The 16,434-nt window shown below is 41.6% G+C and overlaps 1 protein-coding gene across 1 annotated transcript in view; it reads right to left on the bottom strand.

The window, feature by feature from the left end:
* Positions 1-16,434, bottom strand: part of KMT2C (lysine methyltransferase 2C) — a 313,192-nt gene that overhangs the window by 192,364 nt on the left and 104,394 nt on the right. The window contains exons 4-6 of the mRNA XM_045003252.1: positions 7,804-8,010; positions 3,796-3,941; positions 1,445-1,554 (exon numbers count right to left, since the gene is read on the bottom strand). Coding sequence (XP_044859187.1) covers positions 1,445-1,554; positions 3,796-3,941; positions 7,804-8,010 — 463 coding nt within the window. The remainder of the gene's footprint in view (positions 1-1,444; positions 1,555-3,795; positions 3,942-7,803; positions 8,011-16,434) is intronic.

The following is a 16,434-nucleotide window of genomic DNA, read 5'->3' as shown; positions in this document are numbered from 1 at the left end:
AGGGAGCTGCTCAGTACTTGTAGCAGAGCTGCTTCTACAGATGCATGGGAAGTAGTGCTCCCTACTTCCACCCACCACAGTGGCAGGTGTAAACCAAATGTTTCAGGTTAAAAACCACAGCACACAGTTCAGGGAAACATTTTCAGTTCTTAACCAAACACTAATCTTAACGCAGGGCCTCAGTTTAGAGCCTCAAGAAGCCCTGGGCCACTGTATTTATTGGGACTGTTTTACCTATCCTTTCCTCTTGGAAGGCAGGCTGCCTAAGTACCCTGACTGCAACAGTACGGGCCTCTGAAGGAGGAAAAAAGTTATTATGAATAGGTCAAAAACTTCTAAAATAAGTTTTTCTACACATGAAGTCTCACAAATTAAAGGTCTAATATATTGCATTCTACTAGAGCTGGATCTGGATCAGCTGATACAGAAGTGATTCCTGGTTTTTAGGTGGTATAATGCACTAAGATGTAGCCCGAATAGTTCATCAAAAATAACTATTTAAACCAATCATGGGTCTAAAGTTGAATATTTCCCGATCCTTGCCCTTTCACCATTTTAATTTTGTGGTGGAATTTTTATATTTGTTGGATGAAACATTTTTATGGCTGAGTTTAGTTTTGGTTTATTTATTTATTTGTCCCTAATGGTAGTTGTCTGAAGGCTGTTCAGGAGTTGAGTGTTAGAAATAGCCCTAGTGCAGATGACCTGGTGGACAGAATGCAGCTGACTTCCTAAAAGGTGCATGATAAATGCAATTTATCATGTGGATATCCTAGTCACACATCACACTCTAATTGCTAAGCAACTTGCAAGCACTTGGGAGACATTTCTGCACCTGTTCCCCCCTACAGCTAGATTGCCTCAGGGTATGTCTACACCGCAATTGGACACCCGTGGCTGGCCCATGCCAGCTGCCTTGGGCTTGGGCTGCAGGGCTGTTTTATTGTGGTATAGATGTTCAGGGCTGGGCTGCAGCCTGAGCTCTGGGACCCTTCCACCTTGCAGGATCCTAGAGCATGGACACCTACATTGCAATTTTTTTAAGAGTATTTGGGTATATCAACACCATATTAACTGCACTCTGGTGATATAAACTTGTAAGGATAGGATGAATATTAGTGGTGATGAAAAAGGCATTTGCTAATTTGAACACATCTATTTTTTTTTCTGTGAACCCCTTGCCAGCTTCTAATAACCACGGAACTGATTCTGCCATGCAAACTCAAGCTGAGTAGTACTTGATACTCCACAAGTTTTCCCACTGAAATCAACTGTAGATTACAATCTGATTACTTGTACAGTAAAGCATTACTGTGAATGTAGGAGGCAGAACAAAGCTCTAGGAGTTGATATTTTCAGTGAGTGACATTTTGTACTCTTATTTGAAATTTTTTTTTTTTTATTTTACAGTCCTGGCGGAAAATGTTCTTTTTTTTCTACTCACTTCTGTGCTCCCTGAGACAACAGCTTTGTCCACGTTCACCGATAGCTGCTCTTCAGTCTGGCATACTCCCAATGACCACTCTGCACAGCGGTGATGAGCCCAGCAGTGACCTAATGCATTATCATTGAGAAAGAATTGCACAATTTTACAACTTTGCCAAGCAGCAGTTGAGTTTCAAAATAAGCATTAAAAGGAAAGACCTTTAAAAAAAAACAAAAAACCCCCCAGACCTGCTCTTACAACCATTACTAGAGAATACAGAGCTTAATTTTAGTGGTAAGTGCTTGCAGAGTTAGGACAATAGTCTTTTACTGAAACAGGAAGAGGAGGAAGGAATCAACAATTTCTCTACATACTGCAGTTTTTATTATATACAAAAAAATCCAGATGTTTTCAAACATATTTATATACCTTTCAGCTTCTAGTTTTTGTACCCCAAAATATACAAATACACCTATGACATGTCTGTGTGTACTTATACGCTCAAAGTTAACTTCAGTTTGCCCCTCACTTATTTTACTGTTTGTCTGTATATTTGTCCTTAGCTTGTGAACTCCTTGGGACAGGGATCAATTCCTTTTGTCTGCTGGGAAAGCACCAAGCATATTGTGAGTGCTACCATAAACAAATAATAATTTTTAAAAGATAACAAGGTGCCATGCACAGGGCTGGTACATAAACTGTTTTGTAAAACATTGTGATTACAATAGTGAGCTGTTGTTATTCGGACAGAACCTGCTGTACTCATATTGGGAAACTTAGACTACAAAAATAGAGCGTCTAGGACTCAAAGTACCTGTTAAAATGGCTTTCAGTTCAGCTGCTGGCAAAAGAATGAAAGCCATAGGATATGGTATAATGACAAACTGCTAATATTTCTCGCCTCAGATGAAGGTATTCTATGCTGACATACCATATAAGACTCATGGTATGTACCTCTTGAAATTTACTATTAAGCATATAAATTGTATATTGCAACTCTGCATTTAGTAACACAAAAAAGGGACTGAAAGTAAATAGAAAGAAATAATTGTAAGCATTTTCCAATAGCGATGACTTGGAAGAATTAAAGTTTATCCAACATTAGGTGACCAGACTCCATACTAATTTTTTTTTTAAATTCATTTAGAAGAGGTTTCTTTGCAATCAAATTTTGAAACCAATTTTCAGAGAATTTTGAAAAAAAGTGACACTACTACTAAGCTCAGCACAGAGATAATATTTATAGAACAAGTTCTGAGTTCTTACAGTTTCTTCTTTTGTGAGACATAAGTAAGGCCAACGAAATTCATAGTCCATTTTGGTCAATTCCACAGTCACAGGATTTTAAAAATTGTAAATTTCATGATTTCAGCTATTTAAATCTGAAATTTCATGGTGGTGTAACTGTAGGGATCCTGACCCAAAAAAGGACTTGGGGATGGAGGGTTACAAGGTTATTGTAGGGTGGGTTGTGGTACCGCAATCCTTACTTCTGTGCGGCTGCTGGTGGCGGTGTCGCCTTCAGAGCTTGGCAGCTGGAGACCAGTGGCTGCTGGTTGGGCATCCCGCTCTGAAGGCAGTGCTGCCACCAGCAGCAGCGCAGAAATAAGGTATAGTGGTATAGTATTGCCACCCTTACTTCTGCGCTGCTGCTTGCAGAGCTGGTTCTTCATTCAGCAACCGCCACTCTCCAGATACCCAGCTCTGAAGGCAGTGCAAAAGTAGGGTGGCAATACTGTGACCCCCACTTAAAATAATCTTGCGACCCCCCTGCAATCCTCCCTTTTGGGTCAGGACCCCCAATTTGAGAAACAGTGGCCTCTCCCATGAAATCTGTAGAGTATAGAGTAAAAGCACACAAAAGACCAGATTTCACAGGAGGAGACCAGATTTCACTGTCCGTGACACATTTTCCATGGCCGTGAATTTGGTAGGGCCCTATACATAAGCATATGGTATAGATTGCTGGTAGGGCAACATTTAACCAAAATGCTCTAAGAAAATAGCCCAAAGCTTCTTGATTTTTTGGACATACCTAAATAAAACAAAGTTAAAAATGTATATTACAATCTTAGGACCTGATCCTGAAAGCCCTTCCTCTCATGACTAATTGTTATTTGTTCAGGTAGCCCCAGTGAAGCCACATGAGAAGGAGGCTTTGTAGGACTGTGCCTTTAGGAGTTATATAAAATGACAGTTTAAACAATGATGTATTATCTCTGTTTCTTTCTCCTTTGCTCCTCACTTCCCCAAAAGAGGCAATTACTATACCAAACTAAAGAATTATTTAAACAAAAGTTTAGTTTGAATTCCAGTTAAACCATTACAAATACGTACCACATACTATTAATAGCTGAACGTATACCTACCTGTTGGCTCAAATAAGGCTTGGACATCAATGTCATCTGGTAAGCCAACTAAACTGAGTTCATCCCAGAATTTGACAACCTGATCGTCAGAAGCAGTTTGAGTGCTTACACTTGTACATGACGCTATACTCTGTCGAGGTCTCTCTCTGTAGAGAAGGAGAGAAAAAATGTGGGTAGGTAACTCTGCGATTAAAACAGTCTAAGTTTATAACTCAATTAGCTATGTGGTTTTTAAATGATCTAAAAAAACCCAGAATGCCTCAAATGAGTTTTCCCTAAGTGTGATAAAACATACATCAAAGAAGGGGGGGGGGCCTAGCCCAGTTTCTTGAATTTTGACACAGTATTTATATCAGTAGGAGAAAACGAAGAACAATGCTTTCAGTTAAAAGTCATATGCACCAGAAAAAATGACTGTGTTAAATGGCCCTTTGTCCAGTCTGACCGTCTCATTGTTCAGGATATACATCCTAAAATTTTTCAAACTGCATTTTTTGTTTGACTTGCTTCATCTCCAGAAGAGGATTGTTAGGTAAGTACAGGCAGATATAGATCCAGGCAAAGAAGGGATATTTCTCTGGGGAAATGGGAAAACCTGGAACAAAGACAGGGAGGTGGTGTAAACAGAGGGTGTCAGCTGCAGCTTTCTTATGGTTTCCTCTCTGCAACCTCGACAGCTGGTCTGTGGTATAGCATTGACAATATTCTCAAAGGAGACTCTGCCCTACCAGACAGAGGTAAGCTGCTAGGATAGCAGACAGCTAGTGTGTATGGGGGAAGGGTGAAAAAGACCAAGAAAGGAGAAGGTTAGATGGCAGCAGATGTCTTTGTCCCACACAACCAAAATTCACAAAATAGCCAAGTGTAAGAGAAAGAGGGTAGAAAAGGAGAATGTAATGATACAAAAAGCACTAGATGATGATGAAATGGAAGTATCTATCAAACCTATTAAAAAAACCCACAAACACCACAGTATACTATTTGAGCACAGAGAATCCTCCTTTCTGGCTTTTTAACCCAACCTACCAAAAAATTATCCACTGAACATCAGACTCACTAACCCATTAACCAAAGAAACCTGACTCCCGCAACCCCACTTAAAAAAAAAGTTTCTGCCTTGGATTTCTAAAGCACTGCACTAAGCCTTACTGAGAGGTCTAGTCCCCTCAGCTACCATAGTGAAATTTGGGTCGTCTCGATCTTTTATTGGTTCCTTCTTCATTAGGGCTCTACCAAATTCCCAGTCCATTTTGAGCAATTTCACAGCCAGCAGGTTTTTAAACTGGACAATTTCACATTTTCAGACATTTACATTTGAAATTCCAGGGTGTTGTAACTGTGGGGGGGTCCTACCCAAAAGTGGGTTGTGGAGAATCACAAAGCTGATGTATGGGGGGTTGCAGGATTTCCACCCTCACTTCTGCACTGTGGAGCTTTCTGCAGCTGAGGGAGATTCCCAGAGGTGGCTCTGACCTCACCCGTATTGCTGGGAACCTTCAGAGCTGTCAGCAGCCACAGAGCTTCCTGCAGCTGCAGGAGGTTCCCTGAAGTAGGTGGGTCTGATCTCCCCAGAGAGTGGCCATGCAAGAGAAGAGGAAGTCCTGTCCCACTTCAGCCCCGAGGGGACTAGCAGCCCCCAGCTGGGGTGCTCCCAGCAGCATGAGGGAGATCAGACCCAACTCCACCTCTGGGAATCTCCTCAAACTGCAGGAAGCTCTGTGGCTGCTGCCTTCAGTCTGATCTCCCCACAAGAGCAGCCACGCAGGAGAAGTGCCATCCCTCCCCAGCCTGGCAGACTAACAGCTGGATCCCAGTGAATGGTAGGAGCCCCCAGCTGGGGCGCCCCCAGGCCTACCCTGTTCCACCCCTCCAATAGCTATATGTCACTGGGGAACTCTGATTTCACAGTCTGTGACGTTTTTTCATGGCTGTGAATTTGGCAGTCCCCTATTCATTAATAAATCAAGCATATGCCTCCGTGGCTGTTCATAGATGTCGACAGTAGCAGCAGCATGAAACTGCTATAGTTCTTGACAATTTCATGATGCTCATACCCTTCTGAAAAAGAACAGTGAACTTGACCAAATGTATGTTAATTTTACTTTACTGCTTGGTAAAGATATGAGCTACAGCAGGCAACAGAGCTGTGTGCTGATTTAGGAGTAAAATCATTTTACATTTGGCTTATTTTGAAGATTACCTTCAGAAACATAAGGGCAAGGAGATGGGGGAAATGTAAGTGAAAGCTTAAGCTGTGCAAAAATTGATGGTTAAGATCCCGCCCCTCCACATCTGTCAAGAAAAGCTTCTCTCTCATTATTGGTGAGTGGGTGAAGTTTTCAATCCTTGGCACTAAATTAGGTTATGTCATAACAAAAAAAAATGCAATATCAGAAATCAAAACCTTCAAGAGTAAAACCTATTACTATCAATAAAATAGTCCCCTTATGAACTGCTGTATTAAATTAACCCATTCTATCGCAAAAGGGCAAATACCCCTCTATGCAGTCAAGCCAGATATTATTAACATAGGCTCCTGTTACTGAATTACTGTCAGTTTTTAATCAATCTAAAAAAGAATTACACATTCATATCAGATTTTATAATAAGGAAATCTGAGTACCTGTTTTTTTAAAATTTGTGTTTATAGTTCCTGAATATCAAATGGATAAAATCACTGCCAGCTTTATATAGCGATTCAGCATTCATACTTAATTAAGGGCTATTAAACTAAAATGTATCTAAACTGAATAAACATAATCTGAATATGAATTCAAATTTAAATGTCTACAATACTTTTAATGCTACATATGCCTTGATAATTCAGGATTCCTTAAAATGTACCACCTTAAATCCTTTTAAAAGGCTGCCTCTCTTTGTTATTGTTTCATTTCCTACTTCACTTCTTCACTGTATTGGCAGCAGTCCAAAGCTATCAACCAATCAGAAAACTCCAACACAACAATGCTTTAGTACTTAAACTTGGATGTTAGCCAGCATGGCACTTGGGGATGATTACATCATCACCCTCAAGGGACAGAGCTGCTTAGTTGTTCCAAGCTAAATTAATTTTGCACTTTCCCATAGGCTACAAAAACCTCTACTAATCAGCCAGCACAACTGAATCCACATATTAGCAAGACAGCTCTGAAACAAGAACACATCTAACCATGGTAACGGCAAAAACCCAGAATTACAAAATCCAAATATATATTAAGAAAAATCTATTCCATTATGCAAATACTAAAAAAGATCTGCATTCACAGTTATGGATGTATTTTAAACTTCATTTTCATAAATACATTCAATAATCTTTCAGCATGGACCATACAGGAATGTGTACGTGAATGTAATTTCTCAGAAATAGCTATTAAAAAGTGCTCTATTGCAAAAGGCACCTGGGATATTACTATACTTCAATGGATTAAAAACAGAACATTGACATACACAAAAACAACAAACAGAGTTCTAATCACAGTAGAATATACTGTATTCATATAGCACATTGCTTTTCACAGTCGCAAGGATTATTTTTTGAGGGGGCAAGGGAAGAAAGATTACAAAGTGACACCCACAAATTTCTTGCCTCTCCAATGTACACAAACACAACAGTTTAGAAATCAACTGGTTAATGTGTTGCTCCTCTTCTGTTCTTTTGCATGCTCTCTCTAAGATCTATTTCAAGAGTACAAATACATTTGTACTTTTAAAGTAAGTCTGTCTCTTTTACTTTTGTACTCTCCAAAAAAGAACACGTTCTCACTTCTAGGGGAAAAAACCTTAACAATAAGAAGCAGAAGAAAGATTGCTATTTTTCTGACATGGTTTGCAATTTTTCAAACACAGATTAATAATACTAAGCATCATGTGGTTTTAAAATAATTTCAGATTTTCAAATTATTCACTTATCACTGCATAATGTTTGCATATATGCTTCCTGGCCTCTCTACAATAAATCAACAATACAACAAAATTATGACAGAAGTTTTTATGATGAAACAGACTTACTTCTTCTGTCCTCTTTGTTTGCGCGGCACTGAGTTTTGCCTTGGAGTTCTCTCATAAGCTCCATCGCTGCGGTCGTTGGTTTCACTCTTACTTAAAGGCTGGTTCTTCCAGGGGATGGTAAACGCTAGCGTTGGACTGAATTGTTTTAATTCTCCTTGTCCTAATGAGCTTCGTTCACCACAGTAACAAAAGGCGCAGAGTTGTTCGCTGCAAAGCAGAGGAAACTTTTTTAAACCAGGATAATCTGGGGGATTTCCTATTAATTGTCATGTTTTGGGTCAATCTGACTTTCCTCAAACAGAATGCAAAGTACCATAAATAAAACATAAATAATAATTTAAAGTGTATCTTTAAATAAATTTGCAATTTAACTACTAAATATATTATTTAAAATTATGTAACAGTAGTTTTGTTTTTCTGCCATAAAAGTCTGCTAAAAATGTGGAAAACGCCCAAGTTAATAAAGATTTTTTATTTTTCCTATGCTTAAAAGCCCTTAGTCTACCAAGGGAAAAAAACTTTACATATTCTACTGTATCCAAGAAGTATGTGCAAATCTAAATGGTGGTGATTGAAAGAAAGGAGTGGTGGGGGAGAAGGGGAAAGAGATGAAATACCTTATTAAAATCCCACATCAACCAAAAAGATAATATAGTTGAAAACTCTCAGCACTGACACGACATACATATACATTGTGTGTGTGTGTGTATATATACATATATCTATAACACACACAGTATGTATAACATATAACCATGCATCTACGATACAAATGCATGCATTATCTATTGTATACAAAACATCACACACACATTTAAAAAAATTAATGGGAAGATCAGAATAATGGAACACTCACAGCAATGACTACATAAAGACAGGTTATAGCTACAGATCATATACAAATACATACACCTCTACCCCATTATAATGCCACCCGATATAACATGAATTCGGATATAACGTGGTAAAGCAGCGCTCCGGAGGGGGGCAGGGCGGCACGCTCCGGCGGATCAAATCAAGTTCGATATAACGCGGTTTCACCTATAACATGTTAAGATTTTTTGGCTCCCAAGGACAGCGTTATATCGAGGTAGAGGTGTATATCCATTTAATACAAACACTGTAAAAATACAGCAGCCTAAACTTATACTTGAGGAAACTTGCACGTATTTAGTACTATGACCTGTTAAGTAAGTTATCCCTGTACCATTTGCAATCTTGTATTAACGCTCAAAACACAATGACAGTTCTGGCAGCATTCCTTGTGTCACATCATATGGAGGTTACTGCACAATATTTCTAAAACAACCATATTCACAAACTTAAAATGTGAACTTTTTAAATTTGCATAAAAACTGTTTAAAGAGAAAAATCATTTAACACATTTTTACGCCTAAGTGAGCAACTTTGTTTTATGTGTATTTATGTCCCTGTGATCCCCAAAATGTGCCTCAGGGAATCTGGCACTTGGGTGGAAGCCTGGTTTGGAAAGAGCTCCATTTAAATAGAATTTAAGCACATCTCTGAAGCGGCATATTTGGACTTTGGGAGCAGTAAGTTGAAAATAAAAAAAAGTCCCCTGGAGGTCCAATTACAGTACAGTGTTCACTAGGACTTGGAAAAAATAACAGATCGTCTGCACTGCTAGTCAAGGGGCTAGTCTACACTACAAAAGGTAGGACAGCTTAACTACACATTGCTCAGGGTTGCAAAAAATTTCACATCCTGTGTAATGTGATTAAATCAACTTAAGCTCCGGTTATAAACACTGCTGGGTTGATGGAAGAATTCTGTCGACCTCGCTATCGCCTCTCAGATAGGTGGACTTACTACACCAATGGACAACCCCCTTCTATTGCTTTGGTAAGCAGCTGTGGTGCTGCAGCATTTCTAGTGTAGACATACCCAAAGTCAGGTACAAGCAGCAGCAACAGCAGAATGAAGAAAGAACTAAAAAGGGAAAAGTTGCAGCCCCAACAGAGGACTGTGACAATCCATTACAGCAATTTAACCTTGTCTTAATGTACTTTGAGACTGGACAAAATCTTGCCCTTACAATACAACACCAGATGGGGAAGAGGACTGGTTGCAAAGAAGGTCCCTGAGACATCCTGCAAGCACACAACTGTCTGTCTCATATGGAAAGGCTGAACAGGAAGACATGGTTTTCTGGAGCACTTCTCAACGGTGGCCCAAGAAGCAGCAACATGCCGCCAACCGTATCATGTATGTGGAGTTGGCCACGCCAAACTGGCAGACCACAAACTTTTGGGGCCAGGTTGCTTCAACAGGAGCCTTAGTTGGGTCCCCCTCATAGCATTCAAGAGAGTGCTAGAGAAGACCCCATCCTGTTGCTTTGGGAGAGAACCTTAGTGCATATTCATGCCCCATGTTGACCCCTCTCCTGCCCCCAATGATCCTGCTTGACACAGGATAGGTGTTGGCCTATACTTCCAATGTACAACCCACAGGAAAGATTTTGCTCATAACTGAGTATTAGGCAATGGATTAATTTCAGAAATATTTACAAGAATCTGCCTGAAGACAAAAATGTTTTGAAGAAAGAAAAATCTAAGTTCCCTGAAGAAGGCATAAAGATGAGCGTGGTTTCTCTTCCAGGCTGTAAATTTAAATGTAAATGTAATTTCAAATGTTATATGGCAGAGCAACATATTAGTAGCTATTCATATTTCAGAGACTATGGCTCAATCAGAGTATTAGGTGAAAACATGTGAGTTACCCTCATTCACACAGCTTGCAGATCAGGTGGCAAAATTATTTAGGGTAGTCAAACCTAAGGAGGACTGTGAGAAACTTCAAAGGAATTTAATGGTAGGTGAAAGGGCAGCACATTGCATTTGTAAACAGAGTTTCATCAGCCAAAGTTTTCCACATTGGAAGGAATAATTTGAACTACTCATACACATGTGGCTGGTCTATAAATTAACTGGAACAACTTACATAATTTGTTGTGATCATTATGAACAGTTAAACAAAAAAACCTGCTCAATGTAAAACAGTCAAAATTGCAAACAAAACATTACAATGCATAAAGAATGAAATAGAAGATAATTAAAATATGAATCTATTATATAACCCAGTACTGGTGCGCTACTGGACTTTCTAGGTTTGGAGACAGCTTCAGGGTCTCTACTGCAGGTTACAACTTTCCCAAGCAGCAATAGGTTGAAATTAACAAAATTAGTCAGTTTCATGGCTGCTATTCAGAATGGTGTGGGCACCTGTGAAAATGTAAAGAATCATGTCAGTTTCATGCTACTGCTTGGGAAAAGCTATAAACCACAGCAGCTGACCTAAGCACTAGTGTATTCAGAGAGGAAGAAAAAAGCAGCAGTCTTGGTTTAAGAGCCCAGTAGCAGACACACATTCCCCCATTCAGGAGCCAAGAATCTGGGAAGGAATCGAACAATAGAGATCCTATGTTCTCTCAGAAGCCAGAGGACTCCAGTATTGAGGTAGAAGGAGAAAAGGAAAGCTTCTCATTTCTAAAAGAAATATGGAGCAATTGGGCTTCAACTCTATCAAGTATTTAATAGCCAGACATTTATATGAAAGATACCCCCAACCACACCAAAACCCATGAATAGAATCCTAGTAGAAATCTCCGAAGCCTCCACTTCTCAGCGGTTTGGAAGGGAGGTGTGGGTGTGTGTCATGCGCACACACGTTGATCATGGAAGTCTGCCTTCTCATCTTCTGTGCTAACCTGGGAATAAAAGACACAGGGCTTGTCTACACAGGGAGTTATTATTCCAGAGTAGCTATTCCTGATAAGAGTGCCTCATTCTGAATTAGCGTAATCTACAGTGATTAAACTGATCCAGAATAAGAGCATCCACACATTGAGTTAATCAGGAATAGCTAATTCCCTTTGTAGCTACTTTCTTAGCCTTTTAGCTAATAAGTGTTTCGTAAATATTTTAAACCCTGTCTGTATAGACAAAGGCTAATTTCTTTTACTAACATGTGAGACAGACAAACACAATTTAAAAATACAAGTCCTTTCCCATATATCAACATTCAGTTTATTTCTAGGGGAGTGGAGAAGAGATCTCAATTCAGACTGAAGACAGCAGAAGTTGAGGAAACTCAGCGACTCATAAAATCAAGTCCTGTGATCAGATTTCGGATGTTTACAGAATAGCGTAATATTTTTAAATGGGGATAATGACCAAGTTAACATGCCACCTACTGATCTCTTCATAATTTATTGAAATGGAAAAGCAAGCAGACCACTATTATACCTATATCCTTATACTGTTCCAAATATTGTTAAAATGGATAGAAATTCATCATTTAATTCTTCAGCCATATGGGCCAAATTCTGTTCTCTTATATACTGCTTAAAATCCAGAGCATGGCACACTGCCATTCAGGATGGAATAATAATACTGCTTTAGATCTAGTCTACACCTAAAACTTAGGGAGGTTCTACACTTAAACATTACAGCATGATGAAAAGTCTTCAGTGAAGATGCTACCTAAGCCAACAGGAGGGCTTCTTGCACTGGCGTAGGTATCCACCTCTCCAAGAGACGGTAGCTAAGTCGACAGGAGAAACCCTCCTGTTGACATAGTGCTGTGTTCACAGGGAGTTAAGTCGTTATAACTATGTCGCTCAGAGGTGTGATTTTTCACACCTGTGAGCAACGTAGTTATACTGATGTAAATTCATAGTGCAGACATGGCTTTAAATTGATCTAGCTTTGTCACTCCAGGCTGTGAAAAATTCACACCCTTAACAGTCATAGTTAAGACGACTTACGAAGCCCTGCTACAGACACCGCTAGAGGAATTCTTCCATCAACCTAGCTACTGCCCTCAAAGGAGTGAAAGGAAAACCCCTTCAGCTGCTGTAGGAAGTGTCTATAGCTGTGCCATTGTAGAGCTTGTAGTGTAGACTCTGAGAAGACAGAAGCTATCAAGAGTGTTTCATATAGTTTTTTTCTCTCTCTCACACACACACACACACACACACACACAGAGCGCAAAAAATGGCATCAAGGTGGACAACTAGAATCCAATACACTGCACAATGGTAGTTAGTTGGGAAGGATATTTTGATCAAGGGCAGTGGGTATGTTTACACTGCATTTTAAAACCCTCAGCAGCGAGTCTCTCAGCTCAGGTCTACAGCCTTGGGCTCACGCTACGGTGCTAAGAACAGCTGTGTAGACATTTGGGCTTGGGCTGGAGCGCAGGCTCTGAAACCCACCCAGGCTCCCCAGGCTTCAGAGCCTGAGCTCCAGCCCAGATTGGAACATCTACACTGCTGTTTTTAGTGCCACAGCACAAGCCTAAGCCTGTACACCTGGACTCTGTGATTCACTGCCACGGCTTTTAAAATGCAGCACAGACATACCTAGTAAGGATAATGTCTGCTCCTAGTCAAGAGCCTGTTAAGAAACCTTAAATGGAGACCCAAACTTCCAGCTGCTAAACCTGTACCCTCTACCACAAAACCTAGTGAGCTCAAAAACATGCTGAGTAGAGCAGCTTGACCTTTTAAGTCCCTGTCCCCCAGAGCAATCTGAACCAATATCCAACCCAACAGCAGAACCTACCCAATCCCTGACAACAAACTAAGATGCCAGTCACATTTATGGAGTCCTCCCACTCATCCATGTTCCAACCAGAAATAAAATACCACCAAAAAAGCCCTAGAATGAACCAATGGAAAAGGTTCAAGTCATGGAGTAAAGGAGAAAAACAATCATGGTTTCCTCCACTCAAGTAGTGACATACATTCATTAGAAGCCCTCCTAAAACACAGACTTTACTGTTCAGACGACTTCATTTCCGCACATGCAGTATTGTATAAGTGGTTGCACATTATTCAGTTACAAGAGAAGAACAAGCTCTTCTTGCTTGCTCGCAAACAGTCAACTAGAAAATTAAGGTACAATTCACTACCCAAAAACTTTGTTAACACAAAGTTAAGGTTGCCCAACAGTGCCTTTTCCCATTTGCCAAAGTCAAGTACATCTCTACTTAAACCTCTGAAAAGCTGGACATACAATATTAAAGTGCATGCCAGCCCCACCCTGAAGAGCCACTGGCAAGATACCATTTCAGCCAGGGCTGCCCTGTGGCTATAACAAGGAATTACAATGTAAACGAGCTTTTTCATGTAGTATGCTGTGCCCCACGTAACTATATTCATTCCTTTGTCTGCATGCACTCCAACTGCCCTTCACTGTGTTAGGAACAGCCATACTGACTGGTGCAGGGATTACTTGCAGAACATTACCACATCTCGCATTCAAATATGACGAGAGATACATCTTCAGCCAAATGGATCACTAACTTTAAGTCCAGGTGCACTCAACATTCTGCAATACCATGAGGCACTGAAGTCAACCTTACCTCAGTGTTAATGAAGTTTTTAGGCAGTTAGTTTCTTTTGGCTTTTTGAGGAGGGCGAGAATGCGCCAATGGGAGGCTCCTGGAGTCTTCCTGGAAAATCTTCATTGCCATTCTGCTATCAGCTGTCCTCCTCCTGGCCCCTTCATGCTCCCCCTGCCCAGCAGTAGAGGAGCAACATGGAAGAAGGGAGGTGCTAACCAGTGGGCTGTTAGGAACACATCTCCTAGCTGGAGGCAGCAAGGGGATATGGAGGGGAGTCCCAGACTCTGTACTCCACTTTGGGGTCCAGTGTTAGCAGGGAGTGTTCTACACAACCCTCTGAAACACAGGAGGATTGCAGAGATGTGAAGTGTCCCATTCATCTCAATGGGATGTGCTCAGATAAATCAGAACATCTGATTTATGAAAAGCCTGACGCAATACCTCTGAGACATATAAACTGATCCATTCAACTCAATGGATGTCCTTCTTTCCCAAAGTCTCCTCCAGCCCCTATTGTGCAAGAAATTTTCAAGACAATTTTGCTATCAATGGGGATTTTAGAACAATTTGCTTATTAAAAGCAGTTATTTCTGGGAAGAGGAGGAGTTAGATTGTACCTGAGGAACCCATTGACCAAATGACCCAAGCTTATGCCATTATCTCTAATCCTGGCCCTAATGTATCGTAGCAATATTACGGTGGGATGTAGCACCGTGACAGTTAAGGCTGCATCAGGATTTCCATTTTAACAGGGGCAAAAAAGGTCTGCAAACTCTCTTTTGAGTTATATCATCATTTTAAAATGCTCATTGCAGTTTGTGCAGTGCTTTATTTTTCTATAGCAGTTTGTTGAGAGGGGCAGATATTACTTGATGTTTACAATGTCTGTTTTAAAAAGGCTCATGTGACAAAAATTTTTGGTGTCCAGGCTTGCCTTCAGATCCCCTTTTCACATAGACACCATGGCACTTTGAACGATGAACTAGATAAGTGTGAATCTTTGGTTTGTGTAGATTGGGTGAATTACTGTAGAAATTTGAAATAGAACCATAGGACTGGAAGGGTCCCAGTAGCAGATTTAGAGTTAGTGGGGTCCTGTGCGCAACTTCATTTCTGGAAACCCCCCATCGGGGGACCCAGCCAAGAAGAAGCCTCTCTTATCTCCCCGCCGGTTTTTCATTCTTTTTTTCTTCATGCTCCTCCTATATTATAAGTAATAGGAAGTAAATGAAAATAAAGTGAGGTACCTTGATTGGGGCAGGGGGCTGGGGTGCAGGAGAAGATGAGGGGGGTCAGTCTCTGGGAGGGAGTTTGGGTGCGGGCTCTGGGCTGGGGCAGGAGGTTGGGGTGTGGGAGGGGTAGGATGACCGGGTGTCCCGATTTTATAGGGACAGTCCCGATATTTGGGGCTTTTTCTTATATAGGCTCCTATTACCCCCGACCCCATCCCAATTTTTCACACTTGCTGCCTGGTCACCCTAGGGATGGGGTGAAGGGTGCGGGCTCTGGGCTGGGGCAGGAGAGGTCAGGGAGGCAGCTCTTACCTTGGGCAGCGTGGCTCCCAAAGTGACCAGCACAGCCCTCTGGCAGCGGCTCCTAGGCGGGGCGGGGGGAGGCGGGGCTAATCTACGCACCGCGCCTGCAGGTGCTGTCTCTGCAGCTCCCATTGACCGCAGTTCCTGGCCAATGGGAGCTGCGGAGTCAACACTCAGGATGGGGTCAATGCACAGAGACACTCCGCCCCCACCCCACCCCCAGTGGTCGCAGGGACATGCTGACCGCTTCCGGTAGTGGTGCAGAAGGAGGGAGGCAATGCAGGCAGGGAACCGCCTTAGCCCTGCTGATAGCACGTCTCTGCGTGCCCCTTGGGGGGGGGGGGGAAGAGAGGGGTCTCCATGAAATGTCTGGGGCAGAAGCAGCGAACGGAGCCGCCTTCCCCCCTGCCAGAGGCATGCAGAGACATGCCAGCCACCGGACGCTTCCAGGAGCGGCATGGGGCCACCGGCAACGAAATGCAGGCAGCCTAAGCCCTGCTGCACCGCTGGCCGGGACTCAGGGGCAGGCTGTCAGATGAGATTTGTCCTGCATTTCGGGGCCACCACACTGTTTCATGGTAAATCTGCCTCTGAAGGGACCTCCTAGAGAGGTCTTCTAGTCCAGTCCCCTGCACTCAAGGCAGGACGAAATAGTATCTAAACCATCCCAGAGAGGTGTTTGTCCAACTTGCTCTTAAAAATCTCCTATGATTCCACAACTACCCTA

This window comes from Mauremys mutica, chromosome 2 (genome assembly GCF_020497125.1).
Source record: "Mauremys mutica isolate MM-2020 ecotype Southern chromosome 2, ASM2049712v1, whole genome shotgun sequence".
Taxonomy (NCBI): domain Eukaryota; kingdom Metazoa; phylum Chordata; order Testudines; family Geoemydidae; genus Mauremys; species Mauremys mutica.
Note: the sequence above shows the minus strand (reverse complement) of the source record. Positions and strands in the feature narration are given on the sequence as shown.